General features: G+C 52.4%; 7 protein-coding genes across 7 annotated transcripts; 3 read left to right on the top strand and 4 right to left on the bottom strand.

Annotated features, from left to right (window-relative positions):
- Positions 1–40: 40 nt before the first annotated feature.
- Positions 41–2,518, top strand: Z519_03794 (uncharacterized protein; the record flags this gene model as incomplete). Its single annotated transcript, XM_016761541.1, has 1 exon — positions 41–2,518. The coding sequence occupies one exon, from the start codon at positions 41–43 to the stop codon at positions 2,516–2,518; it is 2,478 nt and encodes an 825-aa protein (XP_016621879.1).
- A 1,356-nt stretch (positions 2,519–3,874) lies between these two features.
- Z519_03793 (uncharacterized protein) lies at positions 3,875–5,500 on the top strand (the record flags this gene model as incomplete). The annotated part of the gene is made up of 4 exons (XM_016761540.1): positions 3,875–3,904; positions 3,961–5,166; positions 5,215–5,353; positions 5,409–5,500. The coding sequence occupies 4 exons, from the start codon at positions 3,875–3,877 to the stop codon at positions 5,498–5,500; spliced, it is 1,467 nt and encodes a 488-aa protein (XP_016621878.1).
- Positions 5,501–6,794: 1,294 nt separating this feature from the next.
- Z519_03792 (uncharacterized protein) lies at positions 6,795–7,409 on the bottom strand (the record flags this gene model as incomplete). The annotated part of the gene is made up of 1 exon (XM_016761539.1): positions 6,795–7,409. The coding sequence occupies one exon, from the start codon at positions 7,407–7,409 to the stop codon at positions 6,795–6,797; it is 615 nt and encodes a 204-aa protein (XP_016621877.1).
- A 1,011-nt stretch (positions 7,410–8,420) lies between these two features.
- Positions 8,421–9,479, bottom strand: Z519_03791 (uncharacterized protein; the record flags this gene model as incomplete). Its single annotated transcript, XM_016761538.1, has 3 exons — positions 8,421–8,806; positions 8,904–9,003; positions 9,165–9,479. 3 exons carry the CDS (start codon positions 9,477–9,479, stop codon positions 8,421–8,423), a joined length of 801 nt encoding a protein of 266 aa, XP_016621876.1.
- Positions 9,480–10,049: 570 nt separating this feature from the next.
- Z519_03790 (uncharacterized protein) lies at positions 10,050–11,591 on the top strand (the record flags this gene model as incomplete). Its single annotated transcript, XM_016761537.1, has 1 exon — positions 10,050–11,591. The coding sequence occupies one exon, from the start codon at positions 10,050–10,052 to the stop codon at positions 11,589–11,591; it is 1,542 nt and encodes a 513-aa protein (XP_016621875.1).
- A 129-nt stretch (positions 11,592–11,720) lies between these two features.
- Positions 11,721–12,543, bottom strand: Z519_03789 (uncharacterized protein; the record flags this gene model as incomplete). Its single annotated transcript, XM_016761536.1, has 2 exons — positions 11,721–12,358; positions 12,477–12,543. 2 exons carry the CDS (start codon positions 12,541–12,543, stop codon positions 11,721–11,723), a joined length of 705 nt encoding a protein of 234 aa, XP_016621874.1.
- Positions 12,544–12,841: 298 nt separating this feature from the next.
- Z519_03788 (uncharacterized protein) lies at positions 12,842–15,025 on the bottom strand (the record flags this gene model as incomplete). Its single annotated transcript, XM_016761535.1, has 1 exon — positions 12,842–15,025. The coding sequence occupies one exon, from the start codon at positions 15,023–15,025 to the stop codon at positions 12,842–12,844; it is 2,184 nt and encodes a 727-aa protein (XP_016621873.1).
- Between the last annotated feature and the right edge of the window lie 1,384 nt (positions 15,026–16,409).

Here is a 16,409-nt window from a genome sequence, read left to right as displayed (position 1 = left end):
AAACCCTTCTCGTGATCGATCTTGTCGCCCAGTGACCAGGATGGCACAGGATCCTAGTCGCATTTCTCAACTAATTCAAACCCTCGAAGCTGCAAAATACAAAGGACGGCCGAAAGGCAAAAAAGGATTCTCTTGCAAGAAGGCAACGTTCCAAGTTGAAGGTACCCAGGGCATCACGGTTGACTCGTGGCGTTTCAATGACTGGGATTACAAGCGAGATGACCTTCCTACCTATGCTCGTGGGCTCTTCACCACCAGGAGATCCGACGGTACTCCAGAGATTGCCGTCCGAGGATATGATAAATTCTTCAACGTCGACGAAGTCCCCGAGACAAAGTGGGTCAACATTGAGAACGACACCACCGGGCCTTATGAGTTGAGCGTTAAAGAGAATGGTTGCATCATCTTTATGTCTGGACTTGAAGATGGCACTTTGCTAGTTTGCAGCAAGCATTCTACGGGCACACGCGGCGATGTCGACCAGAGTCATGCCAGTGTTGGAGAGAAGTGGATCAAGAGACACGTCGAAAGTGTGGGCAAGACCACACGTCAACTAGCAGAAGCCTTGAGAGAGATGAATGCTACGGCGGTCGGCGAGCTGTGTGACGACTCATTCGAAGAACACGTCCTCGAGTATCCCCCGGAAGCGGCGGGCCTGTACCTTCATGGCCTCAACTTCAATCTCCCAGAGTTTGTCACCTTATCCGGCTTGGAGGTGCACCAGTTTGCCGACACATGGGGTTTCAAAAAGGCACAGTATGTAATGATCCAGTCATTGGATGAGGTCAAAGAGTTCCTTGAGAAATGTGGTGAGACTGGATCTTGGGAAGGACGAGACACGGAAGGGTTCGTGGTCAGATGCAAGAAGAGAAGCAGGGATCGGTCACTTGCGCCAGACTGGTTCTTCAAATACAAATTCGAAGAGCCGTATCTGATGTATCGGCAATGGCGTGAATGTACGAAAGCTATCATTGCCGGAAAGCCACCCAAGTACAAGAAACACCAGAAGATTACCGAAGCGTACTTGCAATATGCACGGCGCCAACTAGCCAGAGATCCATCGTTGGCCAAAGAGTATAACAAGAACCACGGAATCATCAAGATGCGTGATGGGTTTCTTGCGGATATCGGCCAGAAGGGATCTGACATCATCGCCAAAGAACGTGCTGAAGGAGACGGAGCTGGGCATGATGCGTCTGTCAGCGACATCGTCCTTGTCCCCATCGCCTCGATCGGATGTGGGAAGACCACCGTTGCAACTGCATTGGTAAAACTTTTCGATTTCGGTCATGTACAGAACGATAATATCCAGGGCCAAAAAGGTCGACCAGGCCGTTTCGCTGCTGCGGTAGTCCATGCCATGGCAAATCACAAGGTGGTGATTGCCGACCGTAACAACCATCAACGCCGGGAGCGACAGCAGATCATGGATGATGTCGGCAAAGTAATGCCGAATGCGAGATTTGTGGCATTACACTACGTCCATGAGCCCAAGGATCGAATGCTCGACGATATTCGCAAAGTCACCCGTCAGCGTGTGCTTGACCGTGGAGACAATCATCAAACTATCCGGGCAGGAAGCAAAAGTCCTGAGGAGATCATTGGGATCATGGAAGGGTTCTTGGAACGCTTTCAGGGCTGCGACAGGAGCACGATCCCGGATGCCGACTTCGACGAAGTAATCGATCTAGACGTTTGTACGTCTTCTCTGGAAAACTTGGAGACAGTCATCACCCATCTTTACAATGCATACCCTGGACTCCTCCCGGAAGAAATGCCGAGTGATGAGGACATGCAAGCCGCGATTGACTATGCCATGGGCAGTGAAGTCACGACCAAGCATGACCTCTCCTTCGGCAAGCCCACGAATGGAGAGAAGCCGCACAGGCAGAAGATGCCTGTCCAAAGTCGGCACGAAGAAAAGCCGCTTACACTAGAACAACTAACGAGCAAGCTTGAATATTTCAGCATATCGGTGCCGACGAAAAACATTGAATCCATTCTAACCTCCATGTTCGAGCACGCTCCGGCAGAAGAAGCCCGCATGTACCGCATGCTGAAACAATCGCGACGCATTCAGAATGAATTCCACGTGACATTAATCCACCGAGCATCTGCTACCCAAGATCCGCAACTGTGGGAAATGTACGCGGACGAATATCGCAAAGCACTGGCTGCGAACGATCTCAAGAACAAGAATCAGCTGACGCCCAATCTCGGACAAGCACGAGTCAAGTTGGAGAGAGTGGTCTGGGATGACCGGATCATGGCATTTGTTGTACGCGTCTATCCTGGTGGTGAAGGACCCTCGTGGCGCAGTGTCAACGCAATCACGCATATCACTGTGGGAACGGCAGGGCCGGATATCAAGCCAAAGGAGAGCAACGACATGCTGGCTCAGTGGGAGGCAGGTGAGACGCAAGGGAGATTCATTCACGATAAAGAAGTGCCGGGCGCCGTGATTTTGGACGGGAACGTCAAAGCTGTGCTTCAACGCAACTTTGCGAGCGGGAGATAGAATTGTGGTATCACTTGACGAGGGATGACTTGACTGTTGGCGACTCATGAAAAGAGGTGAAACTGGCCCAAGAAAGGCTAGCATGAGTATGTAGGAAGTGCTCTGCACTCGTAGAGCACTGTCTAGCTATGTCCTCGTGTGTGCAGAGGTGTGTAGATGTATAGGATATAGCATGGCCTGCATGGTCTCGTGCTTTTGCTCTTTTCTCCAGTAGGCCGATTCACATCGATTCAGTGTGGTTGCCGGGGCAGCAGAAGCAGCGAGTCGAAAGCGTCTGTTGGGGGCTCCGGCATAAACAACGCCAGGCGCGACTTACGTGCAGCGCCTAGTACCAAGTAGTAGTAATAGCAGCCACAGCGCCCAGTTCCCCCATCAACAACACACCAAAACTCTCTTGTCTTTGCTTCGTGCTTCAGGCCGTCCCATTGAGCTTTTCATTTGCCCCTCAGGGCTTCATCTCATCTGTTGACTTTACTTTGCACACAGTAGATCGCGGCATCCTCAGGTCTACATCACAGGTCCATTACTTTTTGTTGTTACGCAGAGGACCCAGGGTCAAATAGGTGCGTGCCAGACTCTCTCTCTCTCTCCACCCCGCACTACTACACGTCTACTCGTTACGCCTTCGAAGCCCACAGTACACGCGCCGTCCGAGCACAGAAGCGCCCGCCTGCAAAATTCGGGCCCCATCCAAACCAACAACCAAGCTTGCAGCTGTTGCCAAGCAAAAACAACAGCAGCTCCACCGGCACTGCTCCGAGCACCTCTCACCTCTGCCACATCTGCACCTCCAAACCCATCAGCTTGCACTTGAACTTACTTGTACCTGTCTTTGTGCTTGTACCACGGCCACGACAACGCCTCACGCCTCCACCCCCTTCTACCTCTCATGTTGTCCTTCGAGAACTCCTCTTCTGTCTTCCGAGCCGTATCTTATTTGTCACTCCATTGCCTCTGACCCCCGTCCTTGTTCAGCTTCCATCGTACCTCTCTCACTTGTCCCGCGTACCGCTCTTGTTCGCTGGCTCAGACAACAACAACAACAACGCGCCCCTACAACCACGTAGGCACCAGCACATCTTACTGAGACCAAAGTTCAACCAAGAACGCGGCACCTCGACCAGTCCTGAAGAACGCCTTCACTCAATCTCGAGATTGCAACTCGCCCAGACACGTCCCGGAAAGCTCGTGCGTCATTCCCCAATCATATTGAATTCCTCACATGCATCGTTGCTAATGCGGTCTAGAACCCAGCTATCTCGGTCGTTACTCGAATATTTCAGGTTCTTTGCTCTGTCTTGGTCGTGACCTCTTGTGCTGGCTCTGCCCTCGCCATCACGGCGTCAAGCAAACAAGATGCCTGTCGTAAGTCTTTCCGTCAAGAAGGTACTTCTTATAAGTCCTTCACGCGTCTTTTCAAGCCTCTGCTGACCTCTCACCAGCCCCGTACTCGCCAACGAGTAGTCAATAACGAGAACGATGAGAATTCTGTGACACAAACAACCCGTCTGACCCGAGCAAAGGCCGCCGGTCTGGCGAGCACCGAAGACACCACCTCTGTCGCGAAGAAGCCCCTGCAAACCAAGAAATCCGCAACGGGAACACTGAACGGGGCGACGAGACGTCGCGCGTTGGGAGACGTGACCAATGCCGCAAAAGGTGTAGAAGTGGTACTGGACGGGAAGAAGGCAACGGCAAGCAAAGTTGGGCTACAGTCAAAGGTCGCTCAACCAACCGCTGGCGGCGTCCAAAAGCTTTCTCGAACCAACTCCTCAAGAGCCGCCCTCGGCGTCAAGGACAACAATGTCAAGCCAAAAGCATCGGCTGAGCTCAAGAAACCCGGAAGTGGCTCTGGCGTCCTGGGAAACACTGGCAAGAGAAGGACGCAAGCCTCCACATCTACCGCGCCCTCGTCGAAAGATGTCACTCCAGATGTCGATGAACCCCCTCGCAAGAAGTCTTGCACAGAGGAGGCCGTCGAAGAAGCCCAAGCTCAGACCGAGGAGATTCACGACGTCGTTGCTGACCTGGATGCCGAAGACCTAGACGACCCGTCCATGTGCGCCGAATACGTCCGCGAGATCTTTGAGTATTACTTCGCCCTGGAGAATGTCACGCAGCCTAACCCGAATTACATGGATCATCAAGACGATCTCGAGTGGAAGATGAGAGGCATCCTCGTCGACTGGTTGATCGAGGTGCACACCCGATTTAGGCTTCTGCCCGAAACTTTGTTTCTTGCCGTCAACATTGTCGATCGCTTCCTCTCGCAAAAGGTTGTGCCTCTCGACAAGCTCCAGCTTGTTGGTATTACTGCCATGTTCATCGCCTCTAAATACGAAGAAGTTCTTTCGCCCCACGTTGGCAACTTCGTCCACGTCGCTGACGATGGTTTCACAATTGAAGAGGTTCTGAGTGCTGAGCGGTACACCTTGTCGACACTCAAATATGATCTTAGCTATCCAAATCCCATGAATTTCTTGCGAAGAATTTCAAAAGCCGACAACTATGACATTCAGACCCGCACACTGGGAAAGTATTTGATGGAGATCAGTCTCGTGGACCACCGCTTCCTGGAATACAAGCAGAGTCATGTTGCAGCAGCCGCCATGTACCTTGCTCGCATGATACTTGAGCGTGGTGGATGGGTATGTATTCCAATTGCCGAGCGTGGACCTCTCTCTAACCGTTGACAGGACGCGACACTGACCAAGTTTGCTGGCTACAACGAAGAGGAGATTTTGCCTGTTTTCGACCTCATGATCAGCTATCTTGAGGCCCCAGTCGCACACGAGGCGCTGTTCAAGAAATATGCGTCCAAGAAGTTCCTCAAGGGTAAGTCCAAGACCCAGTGTAAGTTGTCGTCAACCCGAGGCTAAAAAGACACAAGCATCAATCTTGGCCAGGAAATGGGCCAAGGACTACGGTGCAAGTCGCCGAACTGGTGGCTTGTCGCTCCCCGATGCCAAGGTTGCACAGTAGCTTGCCAGCTTGCCATCACCAGACCTGCTTGCCTGACCACGGTGGCGAGCTCTTTTCGGCTTGATCTTTCTGGGAAGTCGTACACGACGAAATTTTCCGGGCAGCCCTCTGGAATAAGGGTCATGCTTTCATGTCTCCATCACCGCGACGATTGAAAACGATATCCGCACATAGATTAGCATCCAGCATCATTACCATCATATCGATAAGCCACCAACACCTCTGACCACACAGCAACCTCCTAGCGCAGCGCACTCTCGCCGGCGTTACTACCTGGCATTAGAAAGACTTTGGGAAGCAATCTCCGTTGGCGCATCTTTCCAGCTTTTGTTGTTGCACACTGCAAGGGCGTTCGAAATGTGGGTGGGCTGACGGTACGGGCGGGGGCTTGATTGACTGGCGAGAACGGGGCGAACGTGGCGTTATTGCTTATTGAAAACGGGGAAACCGCAAAGTCGAAATTTGTCTCTTGCGTGCATTGAGTTGTTTGACTGGAATTCCCGCGCAGCAGCGAAGACCGAGAGGGTCGTGACTGTGAGAAAAGGGGCTGGACATGAAACGAGGCCAAAATGGGATGTGCTCGTTGGATTATCGAGCGGAAGCGGCGTCGTGTTCTTTGTCCATGCCTGTATCTCATGGTATATGGTTCAAGGTCTAGATGGGTCGCGCCTACATGGCTATCGCAATTCAATTGTACGGAGTATTTACGTGGACAACAGCTTCCTAATCGATGATGACCGAGTCCACCAAATGTCTATTCTCTTTGTCTCTCTTCTGTCTTCCTATTTGATGTTTTGGCTTTGACTCGAATGTCCCTACCGACCGACTGTTAATTCGTAAGTGTGTCTCTCAAAGCAGATCCAACTAAAGACAAGGTTCGTTACACGGTTAGTACATGTATACCTGCACGTATGTATGTATGTATGTATGTATGTATGTATGTATGTATGTATGTATGTATGTATGTATGTATGTATGTATGTATGTATGTATGTATGTATGTATTGATTGGTTGATTGACTGATTTATTGATTGGTTAATTAACATACATGCGCACAGATAGAAGGCGAGATCGAGCTCCTAGACGGAACGCTCTACATAGTATGAATCCAATCCAATCCAATCCCACCTTCTCCTCTTCCTCTCCATCCCCGTCCTGTCTTCATCCCTGCGAGCTCTCGTTGAAAACGATAGATGAATCCAGATACCCTCCTGACTGCCCCCCTGCCTTGATCATGCGGCTCGTACTCGTTCATGGCTTTTTGCTGTGTAGTCTTGGTCTGAGCATGACCTGTCAATGCTCACTGTCATATCCGCTGTCATGGTCATAGTCACGGTCATCGTAGGTATGCTCGACCAGTCCCGGCCATCGTCTCGGAGGAAAACTTCCCGTTCCAATCCCAGTCCCTGTGCGCGTCGGGATCCGGTGATCCTGCCCAGGAGCGTTGGTGACGGCACGCAGGTCAGCTTCGAACTGTGCGAGCGCTTGGGTGCGGTAGTCGCCTAGCTCTGGTCGGGGGTGATCCTGATCCTGATCCCGATTCTGGGTCTGGCACAGGGTCCGATCCTGCACGCAGGATGTGCTAGGACTGCTACCTGGAGGTTGGGTTGAAGACGACGTCGAGGCAATGTCTGTGGGTGATGAGGCTAGGGCTAGAGCTGGAGATCGGGATGATGCAGAGGCGGTAATAGCTGGCTGTTGCGCTCGAGGATGGACCGACACCTCCACACGTACTTGTTCTTGAGACTCGGACCCTATCTCGGGCTCGTTGGTGGTGGGTTGGGGTTGACGCTCCTGTTGATGCCGCGGACTGTGATGTTCCTGGACCTGGAGCGCCTGTCGGTTGATGTCGACCTGGATGGTCAATCGTGGGTGGCGTTTAGAGCAAAGCGCTTCTTCTTCTTCCATATTACGAGCGTCGACTTTTATGTGCAGGACAAAGGGGAGAATCGGAGACTGGAAAGATTGTGCTATCTGAATGGGGCTTCGGGGGTTATTCTGGTGTCTGCTCTGCGACCTCGAGACTTGAGCTTTGGCGAGACGGAGTCGTTGTATTTATTAATGAGGAAGGAAGAGATGATCATGGTGGCGATGGTTTGCAGAGCCAAACAACCTGATTGCTGGGGCCGAGGGCAGTTTCTTTGCAGCAAACCCGCACACAAGCAAACAACAGGCGATGGTGCCTTCGCAGACTCCGTATACGGTAGTTCCTCCTCAGAAATCTCTCGTGACACTTTAGTAGCTGCCTCGAAGGCAAATACCTTCCGTTAGAGATGTGGAAATGGAAAACCAAAACCTCTCAACGCAAAAGTTCATCGTCTTCAGTCGGCAGTGCTGACTCTAGGTAATGCGAAAGGCTTTCGGGAGCTCGGTGTCTCTAGACTTTGCCAGACATTCCCTTTAGCCACTTGAAGGTGGCACTCAGGCTTGAGAAAACCAAGGGCAAGAGACAGTTTTACGGATGTCGACCAGACACCCGGTTGTGGGAATGATTGAACTCGTCGTGAGGCAAGGATGATGAGACGACTTGGAATAGGGTGACTGGATTCTGCCGTGTTGGTCGACGACGACGCTGAAGCATACGAAGAGTGAAGGTAGAGAGACAAGCATGTCGAGAGATTCGAGACTTGAACATGGAGAACCTTGGCCGTCTTTCGGAACGACCTTTAATATCTGATCTAGTCAAGGACATGCAGTTGGTGTCAATGCTGCGGACCTTTGCATGGTTGACGCTCGCTGCTGTTCGCCGATTGGGTTTGCTCAGGCTGTGTCATTTCGAGCCCTGGCTATCAATTCGAATCTGACTCCACACCATCTGCCGACCTTCAACCATCTGTGGTAGTTGGCGAGCGAGGGTCTCGGCTGGAGTAGACCAAGGGGCCATCGTCACAGGAAAAGAGCTGGCCAGAGCTGATCGTCTCAGACCTTCCAAGGCAAACGCCTGCCGTTTCGGCCTCCATTTCCGCTTCCTTCAGCGCTGGCACCAACATCCAAACTTCTCATCTCCTTCACAATCTCCGCATTGACCGATCCTTCCTCCCTCCCAAAGCTTCTGTCCCACTCCTCTCTGATTGCCGCCCTCATACTCTCGACCAACACCGCGGCATCGTCGTAGTCAAGATCCTCGCGCATTCCTCTTCCAAACAGGATGGCCGCTGCTTGACGGCCTGAAGGCTGAGGATTGGGTGGATATTTCTTCTTCAAAGATGATGTGGTGGCGCTAAATTTGGGATGGGTGTAGTTCAGAGGGGGGCGGGGAACAATGTGAAAGTGCACGTGCGGGACAACTTGAGCGGCGCCGGGCCCTAGATGAGGGTGATGGAAATGCTCAGTTTGGGGCTCAGGGGGTGTAGGGTCAAGGGAGAAGAATGGTGAAATGGTGAAATGGTGGCAACGGCTTACCGTTGTTTTGCACCACGTTATAGTCGGCATTCTCGTGCGGTATATCTGGAAGGACAGCCTTGATGACAGACCGTGCGAGTAGAGGCAGGACTCTGCCGATCTGTGTATGTGAAAATGACCTTAGCTCTACAGATCTTGTAGGGTGTTGGAATACAAGTGTATCAGTGACCAGAAGAGGTCCAAAGAGGAATCTTATGAGATCCAGGTCCCAGATAATGAACATGAATGGTAATGGGACACTAGGACAGTGGTCAAACATACCTCTGCGCCTTCGCTGGGACTCAAATCCCCGACTTTGACACGATGCTTCCGAGGTGCAACCAACACATGCCCTCTCGTCAAGGGCATAATATCCAGAAAAGCAATGACGTGCTCGCTTGAGTAGAGTACAAACGACGGCGGGTCGAGCTGCTCTGGGTCGAGCGCCTTTGCCATCGTCTCTGATGAGGCGAAGGGAGACGTTGCATTGTAGGTGCTTCCGATGGCGCAGAACGGACAGGAAGAAGAAAAGTCCCGATCTGGCTCGGATGAAGGGTGGGATCTCGATTCGTGAATGAGGCGAGGGACGTCGGACATTTTGTGAGGCTTCTTTTGAAGGGACAATGCCGTATCGACGCAGCAAAGAGATATAGAGATCTATAAAAAGAAGGTATATTCTATGTATGCGCACGAAAGAATGCAATGATGATATACCAAAAGATGAGTAGGAACACGGCGGTCGGATATATAGGGTTGAGGGCTGAGGCCCAAGGCTGATATATGCCAAGAGGAGAGCGCAAAAAGGACGCCGAGGTTGGGTTGGAGATTTGTCTGACAGAATATTCTTGTAGCCAGGGATGACAGAGCAAGGCCAAGAAGGCGAGAAGGCGCGCTTCAATATCAAATGACGGGATAAATGACGAGACGCTTTTTTCAGTCAGGCAATCGACTATTATTACGGGGTCGACTCAAAATCCACAGTTGGAGTCACTCAAAATTCTGCCTCGTCGTTTCTCGTCCAATCACCAAATTGAAATCATCTCTGCCTTCATCGCCCCGACTAAGGCTTGTTCTCAGAGCAGGCGCAGTTTATTTCGGAAGCGACCAAGGCAGAATTCTCTGGCCACCTTTCCATGGCGACATCTACTCCCAACACTAGATTCGACGATGCAATATCTCATCCGGTTGGCTCAGGCGCATGAAAGTTTCCGGCGGCCTGAGATTGAGGCACTTTCGACACTTGCCCAACTGCATTGTGAGATTGTTTCTTATGCCGAGAGCTCACCGTTCTGTGTGGTGCGGTTTCCTGCCCTAGATATTACCGTGGTAGGGAATGGCGGCTCTTTTGAAAGTGTCGATGCGAGGATAAAGGACTTCGAAAGCCGTTCCATCCTCTCAAAGAGCATCTACGAAATATGGGGTCAGGGACGGGACTATGATGAACTTCACGCGGATGTGAAATCAAGAAGTTCCTATGTATGGGATCGTTTTCGTCATGTATCATTCAAGTTCTCGGTGGACTGTTACGGCAGCACGAGGGATATCGATCAACAGAGAGACATCATCAACTCATTTCGATACCTTGATTTCAAGGGCAAGATCAAGATGAAGGACCCGCAAGTGGAGTTTGCGGTCCTGGAAGAGTGGCTTCCTCTGACCTCACCGAGTGAAATCCAAGAGGGCGCTTTACCCTCTAACAAGGCTGTCGACAAAATAGCAGGTACGAGTTTGAGGAAAGTGTTCCTGGCCCGCAAGATCGGCGACTCATGTCGCTGGCTACGGGAGAAGCATGACCTCAAGAAGCGGCCGTACATATCAACAACCTCGATGGATGCAGAACTGGCGTTGCTGACAGCAAACATCGCCCTGGCAAGTCCCGGCAAGATCTTTCTGGACCCGTTTGTGGGAACCGGAGGCTTTATGGTTGCCGCCGCAGAGTTAGGAGCTATTGCTCTAGGATCAGATATCGATGGCCGGAGTTTTCGTGGGAAAGGTTTCGGTCTAGATCAGGGTGTAGGAGCCAATTTCCAAAAGTATGGTCTAACACATTTGTTCGGGGATTGTCTGACTTCCGACTTGACGAATACGCCGTTTCGGTGTGCTGCGACTGCACTCAAGTCAAGCGATGGCCGGTGGCTAGATGGGATCATATGTGATCCTCCATATGGCGTGCGTGAAGGATTGAAAGTGCTGGGAACGAGATTGAGGCAAAGTCGTATCGAGGCAGCAGATTTCACCGACGAAGAAACTGGTCACTCTGAGAGGTCCAGCCCGTTGACAGAGGTACTGATCAACGGCGTCCCGGCGCATACGCTCCCGGGATACATCCCACCCAAAAAGCCTTACTCCTTCGCGCGTATGCTGGACGATATCCTTGACTTCGCAGCCAAAACATTGGTTGATGGGGGCCGTGTCGCGTTCTGGATGCCGAGCGCAAACGAAAACGAAGCTGGCGAGGAGGAAGTCACCACCATACCGACGCATCGGCATCTCGAACTGAAACACGAGTGTGTTCAGAGGTTCAACAAGTGGAGTCGAAGATTGCTGGTGTATGAGAGAGTGTCTTGGGCCCTCGATTCAGAGGGAGGCATTAACGGGTCTGCTAGTCGAGAGGCATTGGAAGCCAGCACTGGTCGTACGGCTGATGAACTGAATCCTTTTCGCAGACGGTATTTTCAGTCGTTCGGCGCAGATAGAAATGGAAGCTAGCATTAACCAGCTGTTGTATCCTCGGGGGTCGTCATAGTGTCGTTGATAATCTTCCAATTTCCCCCTTCTGAGTGGTTAAGGTGATAAAGCAATGACCCCCATTTCCCTTCCCATACCGGAAGATATGCCTCAGCTGTCAACCTTGAGTTTTTCCACCGCAGAGACGGCGTCGTCTCCATCAATGTTCTCTTCGTCACCCTTCCCGGCCAGACCTCTCTCCCACAGCTGCTTCCCGGTGAGCCTCTTCTCCTCGAGCTTGCCGCCCTTCTTCCTGCGGTCCTCGGCTTCCTCTTCCTCCCGGGCCCTGCGCTCCTTCTCCTCCATCTCCCTACGGAACATGTCGCGCCACTCGAGGAAGCGCTCGCGGGTGACCAGGGCGCCGTGGAACTTGCGGTTCTCGGCCTCCTCCTTCTGGCGAGCCGCGATCTCCTTGACCTCCTCGGCCTGCCGGATGCGGTCCGAGACCAGCACCTCGGCGGCCTCCTTGAGGGTTGTCACCAGCGTGAACACCATCGCCATGCCCAGCGAGTCCTCGATCGTCGGCTGCAGCGCGTCAAGCAGCCGCGCCTTGTCCTCGGCCACGTCCAGCTGCGGGTGTTTGGGCGCGTTGGGCGGTGTCGTGATGTCCAGGTGCGGACCGACGTCCGGGTACGCTTCCGGGTAGGTCACGTTGAGCAGGAGGACGGGCGGTTCGGGCTCTTCATCGCCATGCCCCTCGCTGGGCAGGTCCAGCGTTATGGCTATCCGGTAGGATGAGTCCGAGAGGTCTGCCAAAGCGGAAACACAGCTGTCAGGGATTTCTGTTCACCACATGTATGTATATGGACTAGGAGGAGGAGTAGGAGTGGGGGTATCCTCTGTGAATGACAATTGAGTTTTGCGAACCTGTGATCTCGTCTGGGAAAATCGACTCGAGGACTTCCCGCTCCTCCTTCTGCTCTTCTAAGCCCATCTTCAAGTGAAAGACGTTGTCAAGATCGCGCCCGGATCAAACCAAGGACAGAAGGTTAGAGAGGGGACCTTGCGCCGTTGTCGATGCTGAGAAACTACGATCGACGTTGTGCCGTGGATTCTGAAGCAATGTTCGGTTTGCTTTGCCGAACATGACCCGGATTCAATTTTGGAAGTGGGTGGGAGCCAAATCAATGAGGGTTTTGCCAATGGGATAACATGCTTGATATCATAATGGTTGACAACGAGGGCTTCGAAGCAACATCTCGCTCAGCTCACGCATGAAGACAATGTACAAACTATAACTTCAGCGCCCCTCCAGCCAATGCACCCGCAGAGACGCCTCCCTTGTTCCCTTTCTTTCCGCTCAAGTCCTGCAATTCTCCCTTTTTTCCCACAACCTTGACGCCGCCTTTGCGCAGCTCAGACAAGATGTCCGCCTTCTCTCGCTCTCGAGATTTGGCCTTTGACTTCCTAGAGTCGTCATCTCTACCATTAGCACTCGCGCCAACTTTCAAAGTCGGCGCATTTCCTTGTGCCTTCTTCGCCCGCTCTTTCGCCCTCCTTCTCCTGCGTAATTTCTCTTCTCGGGTCATTTCGTCCTTGCTCACACTCGCGCCGCCTTTGAGAACAACCATATTGCCCCTCTTCGTCGTATCTTGACCAGGCCGATACACCTCCTGAGGCGCAAGCATGCTCTCCTCGGCATTGACACCCATTCCAACAGGCCTTGCATCCTCCATGCTAATCGTGGGTTTATCTTCCACTGCTTTGATCTCTACTTCGACTCGTTTGGGTTTGAAATGGAGATTGCTGAGCAGATCCAACTGACTTGACACCTCTTTCCACAGCCTTGAGATCTCTTCATGCTGTTTCTTCGTCGCTGCTGATCTCTTGTCGACGTATCCCGGATCTGTAGCACGGAGATGGTCTTGCTCATAAATTTCTGCAAGGCCGGACTGGGGCTTTGTGTCGTCAACATCAACCCGGCCTCTGCGCGTGTCGGCGGCGGCGCCCAAACTATCGGGGTGGCGGCGAATCACCTCATCAAACTCCCGAGCCAGGATGCGTCGTTTGATCAACTGTTCAATGTCCTTGGAGACCTCGGCGGTGACTACGGGTACGGGTTTACCCACTCGCTCGAACTCCAAGTCTTCTTCGATCAAGGAATTAAGCGGGCGGTCTGCAGCGCGTGCCTCGCCAGAGAGCGTCCAGTCTCTTTTTGCAACGTTGGCCGCTTCTAGGCGCCGGATCTCAGCGGTGATGGCGGCTCGCTGCTTCTCATGTGTAGACATGTTCTGACTTGACCGCCTCACGCCCTCCATATCACTTCCAGATTCCAAGTCAGGTTCTTCTTCCTCCGACTCAAGCAGGTCACGTCGAACATCGGAGATTGCTCGCTGCACGTCGATCTCGAAGTCTACATCGGGCGGGTTGGGTTGCGTGGTCGGTTGCGTTTTCGGTAGTGCTCGCATCCGCGTTGTCTTTGATAATTTCTTGGGTGGAGGTGCAAAAAAGTCGGCGTAACGAATCTCATTGGTATTTGGGAGGTCGTCGACACGGTCATTGAGAGCTCCCTCGTCCTGGCTCATCATATCTTCGTCGGTATCATCGGCATTGAGGTCGGCATCTCCAAAGGTTGGACCGTCTTCTTCTTCGCCTGATTCTTCTTCGCGATCCGAGATGCCTTTCCCTTTCTTGTCCTGGCTAGCAGGATTCGCCTTCGGTTTGTGGAAAGGCATAGTCAAGGGGTCTGCATCCCAATCAATCTCGTCCTCATCGCTGGGGTTGTCGTCTTCGCCCCGTGCATCTTGCTGCTCGAGAAATTGAGTCTGTCTGTTGAAGTCGTCGATAGAAAAGAAGCCATCATTGAGGCCGTTCGGATCTTGCAGATATGTTCCGGGATCCTGTTGGTCGGTCCCGGAAGAAGAGGCATCCATTTCGACCTCGTCAATGTCCTCGAGATCACCTGCGTCTTCTGCACCATCCTTCTCGTCGACAAATTCATCTTCTAGGAGGTTATCCTGCATATCTTCAGCCCCTGACTCCGGCATCTCATCCTCATCCTCATCTTCCCAAGCATCCGAAGCGTCGACCTCATCCGTCTGGTGGCTATTTCTGGCAATTTGCTTGTCTGAGTTTGAGTGCAGTCGGGATCTGTGGACGGCGATATGCTTCTCTGTCTCGGTACAAGTGGCATCTAGGATCCTTTTCGCTTGTTCCCACACTTGTTTTACCCCGAAGCCATTTGTGTAAACTTGACGCAACTGCAAGACCTCGTTTTCCCGCTCAATATCACTCCGTTTTCTCTTCTTCCTGTTCTGGTCCCGCCTCAACTTTTGCGCAGCTGCGACGTCGGCAGCCAAAGGGTCCAGAATGCATTTTACAGAGGCCAAAGCCTCGGAGTGGAGAGAAGAGGAAGGCTGCAGGAAGGCGTGGGTGGAAGTCGACAGCGCGGTGACGAGCGCACCAGAATCAGCCATTGGGTTGTGGCTGTCAAGAGCAGCGACAATAGAGATGGCACGCAGCACTGCAACCCGTTAACAGTGGCGCTCCATGTGCGCAAGGCTGCGAAAGGGCAAAGAAGCTTCGACACACTTGGGTCTTGGGCAGTGTAACATGAAATCATCGGATCGAGATAATTTTTTTTTTGGGCTCCTCCAAATTGGTAAGGTTTGGCGGCAGATGGTGGTGGCACAAAAACTCCCATGGGACTCCGTAATGGTCTGGCCACAGGGCTGGGAAAATGTGAAGCGGAGTGTGAATGGGCGAGTGGGCCAATAGGTGAGTGGGGGTGCTGAACAATTGTGGCAGGACAGAAATTTTAACTACTAGTAGGTACAGTAGTGATGTGCATGTACCGAGGAGGCCCTAGGGACCCCACCCGGACGTCCGGCGGGACTACCTACGGGACCTACGGTAGGGACACCAGCCTAAGCACCCCTGCTGGGCTGGGAGGGCCCCGAAGCCTTCTGCAACTCATCTTTAGCAGGCGTTGTGTGAGGGTATTTACCTGTTGCGGTTGTAGTACGGACTACTCCCCAGAGTTGCTGCTGAAGACATCGAACGCCGTGGAAGGAAGTTTCCATTATCAGGTTCCCAGCCACCTGGAAGTTTTAGGAAGAGATGTGCGCCGGCAACTCTTTTAGTCGATCTGGGCACCGGGCCATAGATAGATAAATACCGAGTACTCGGTAGATAGGGCTCAATGTAGTCGCGTGTGAAGTTAAATGAGGATGGGAAGGCGGAAAAGCGACGAGGAGGTGAATTCGGTAGATCTCGATACATTTCACATGTTGCGAATCAACAAAAAGAAAATGTGACCAAAGCCAATAACGGGCACATGCCAGCGGCCGTTTGCGCAAGGAAGGGCTTCTTGGAGTCATTGGCTCAATGCTGAATGACTCCCCGCTGTGGCTGTTCCTCTTCTTGCTCTCTGCGGCGAGACGGCGAGATGGCCAAGATGCGTGTGAGAAACAGGTCAAGTCGACCGCCAAGTTCCCGACTGATACGATGCAGAGGGACGTTGTTATCATCTTGCAGTGATTGCCACTCCGTTGTACGTACACAGTAGACATTGATGGTCGTGGGATTGACGAAACTCTATCTCACATGCTAGAGCTGCTTGGTCTCGCAGAGTGTTGTCTGTCAAACTATCCAGTATTTTTCTTTCCGAACAAGCTGCTCCAACTCCCAAGAGAGGAGCGACGAGCCAGGCTCCACGGGCCCCAGCACAATTATACTTAAATACTTACCTATGGTCACTGCGCCACTGGCACTGGGCAGCACTGGCCACTCTCTCAGGACTCTGATCCGTAACTACTCGTACTCCATATTATTACCTTTTGTGAATCATTTTGCCTTTCC

This window comes from Cladophialophora bantiana (genome assembly GCF_000835475.1).
Source record: "Cladophialophora bantiana CBS 173.52 unplaced genomic scaffold supercont1.5, whole genome shotgun sequence".
NCBI lineage: Eukaryota > Fungi > Ascomycota > Eurotiomycetes > Chaetothyriales > Herpotrichiellaceae > Cladophialophora > Cladophialophora bantiana.
This window is presented reverse-complemented; position numbering and strand designations above follow the sequence as displayed.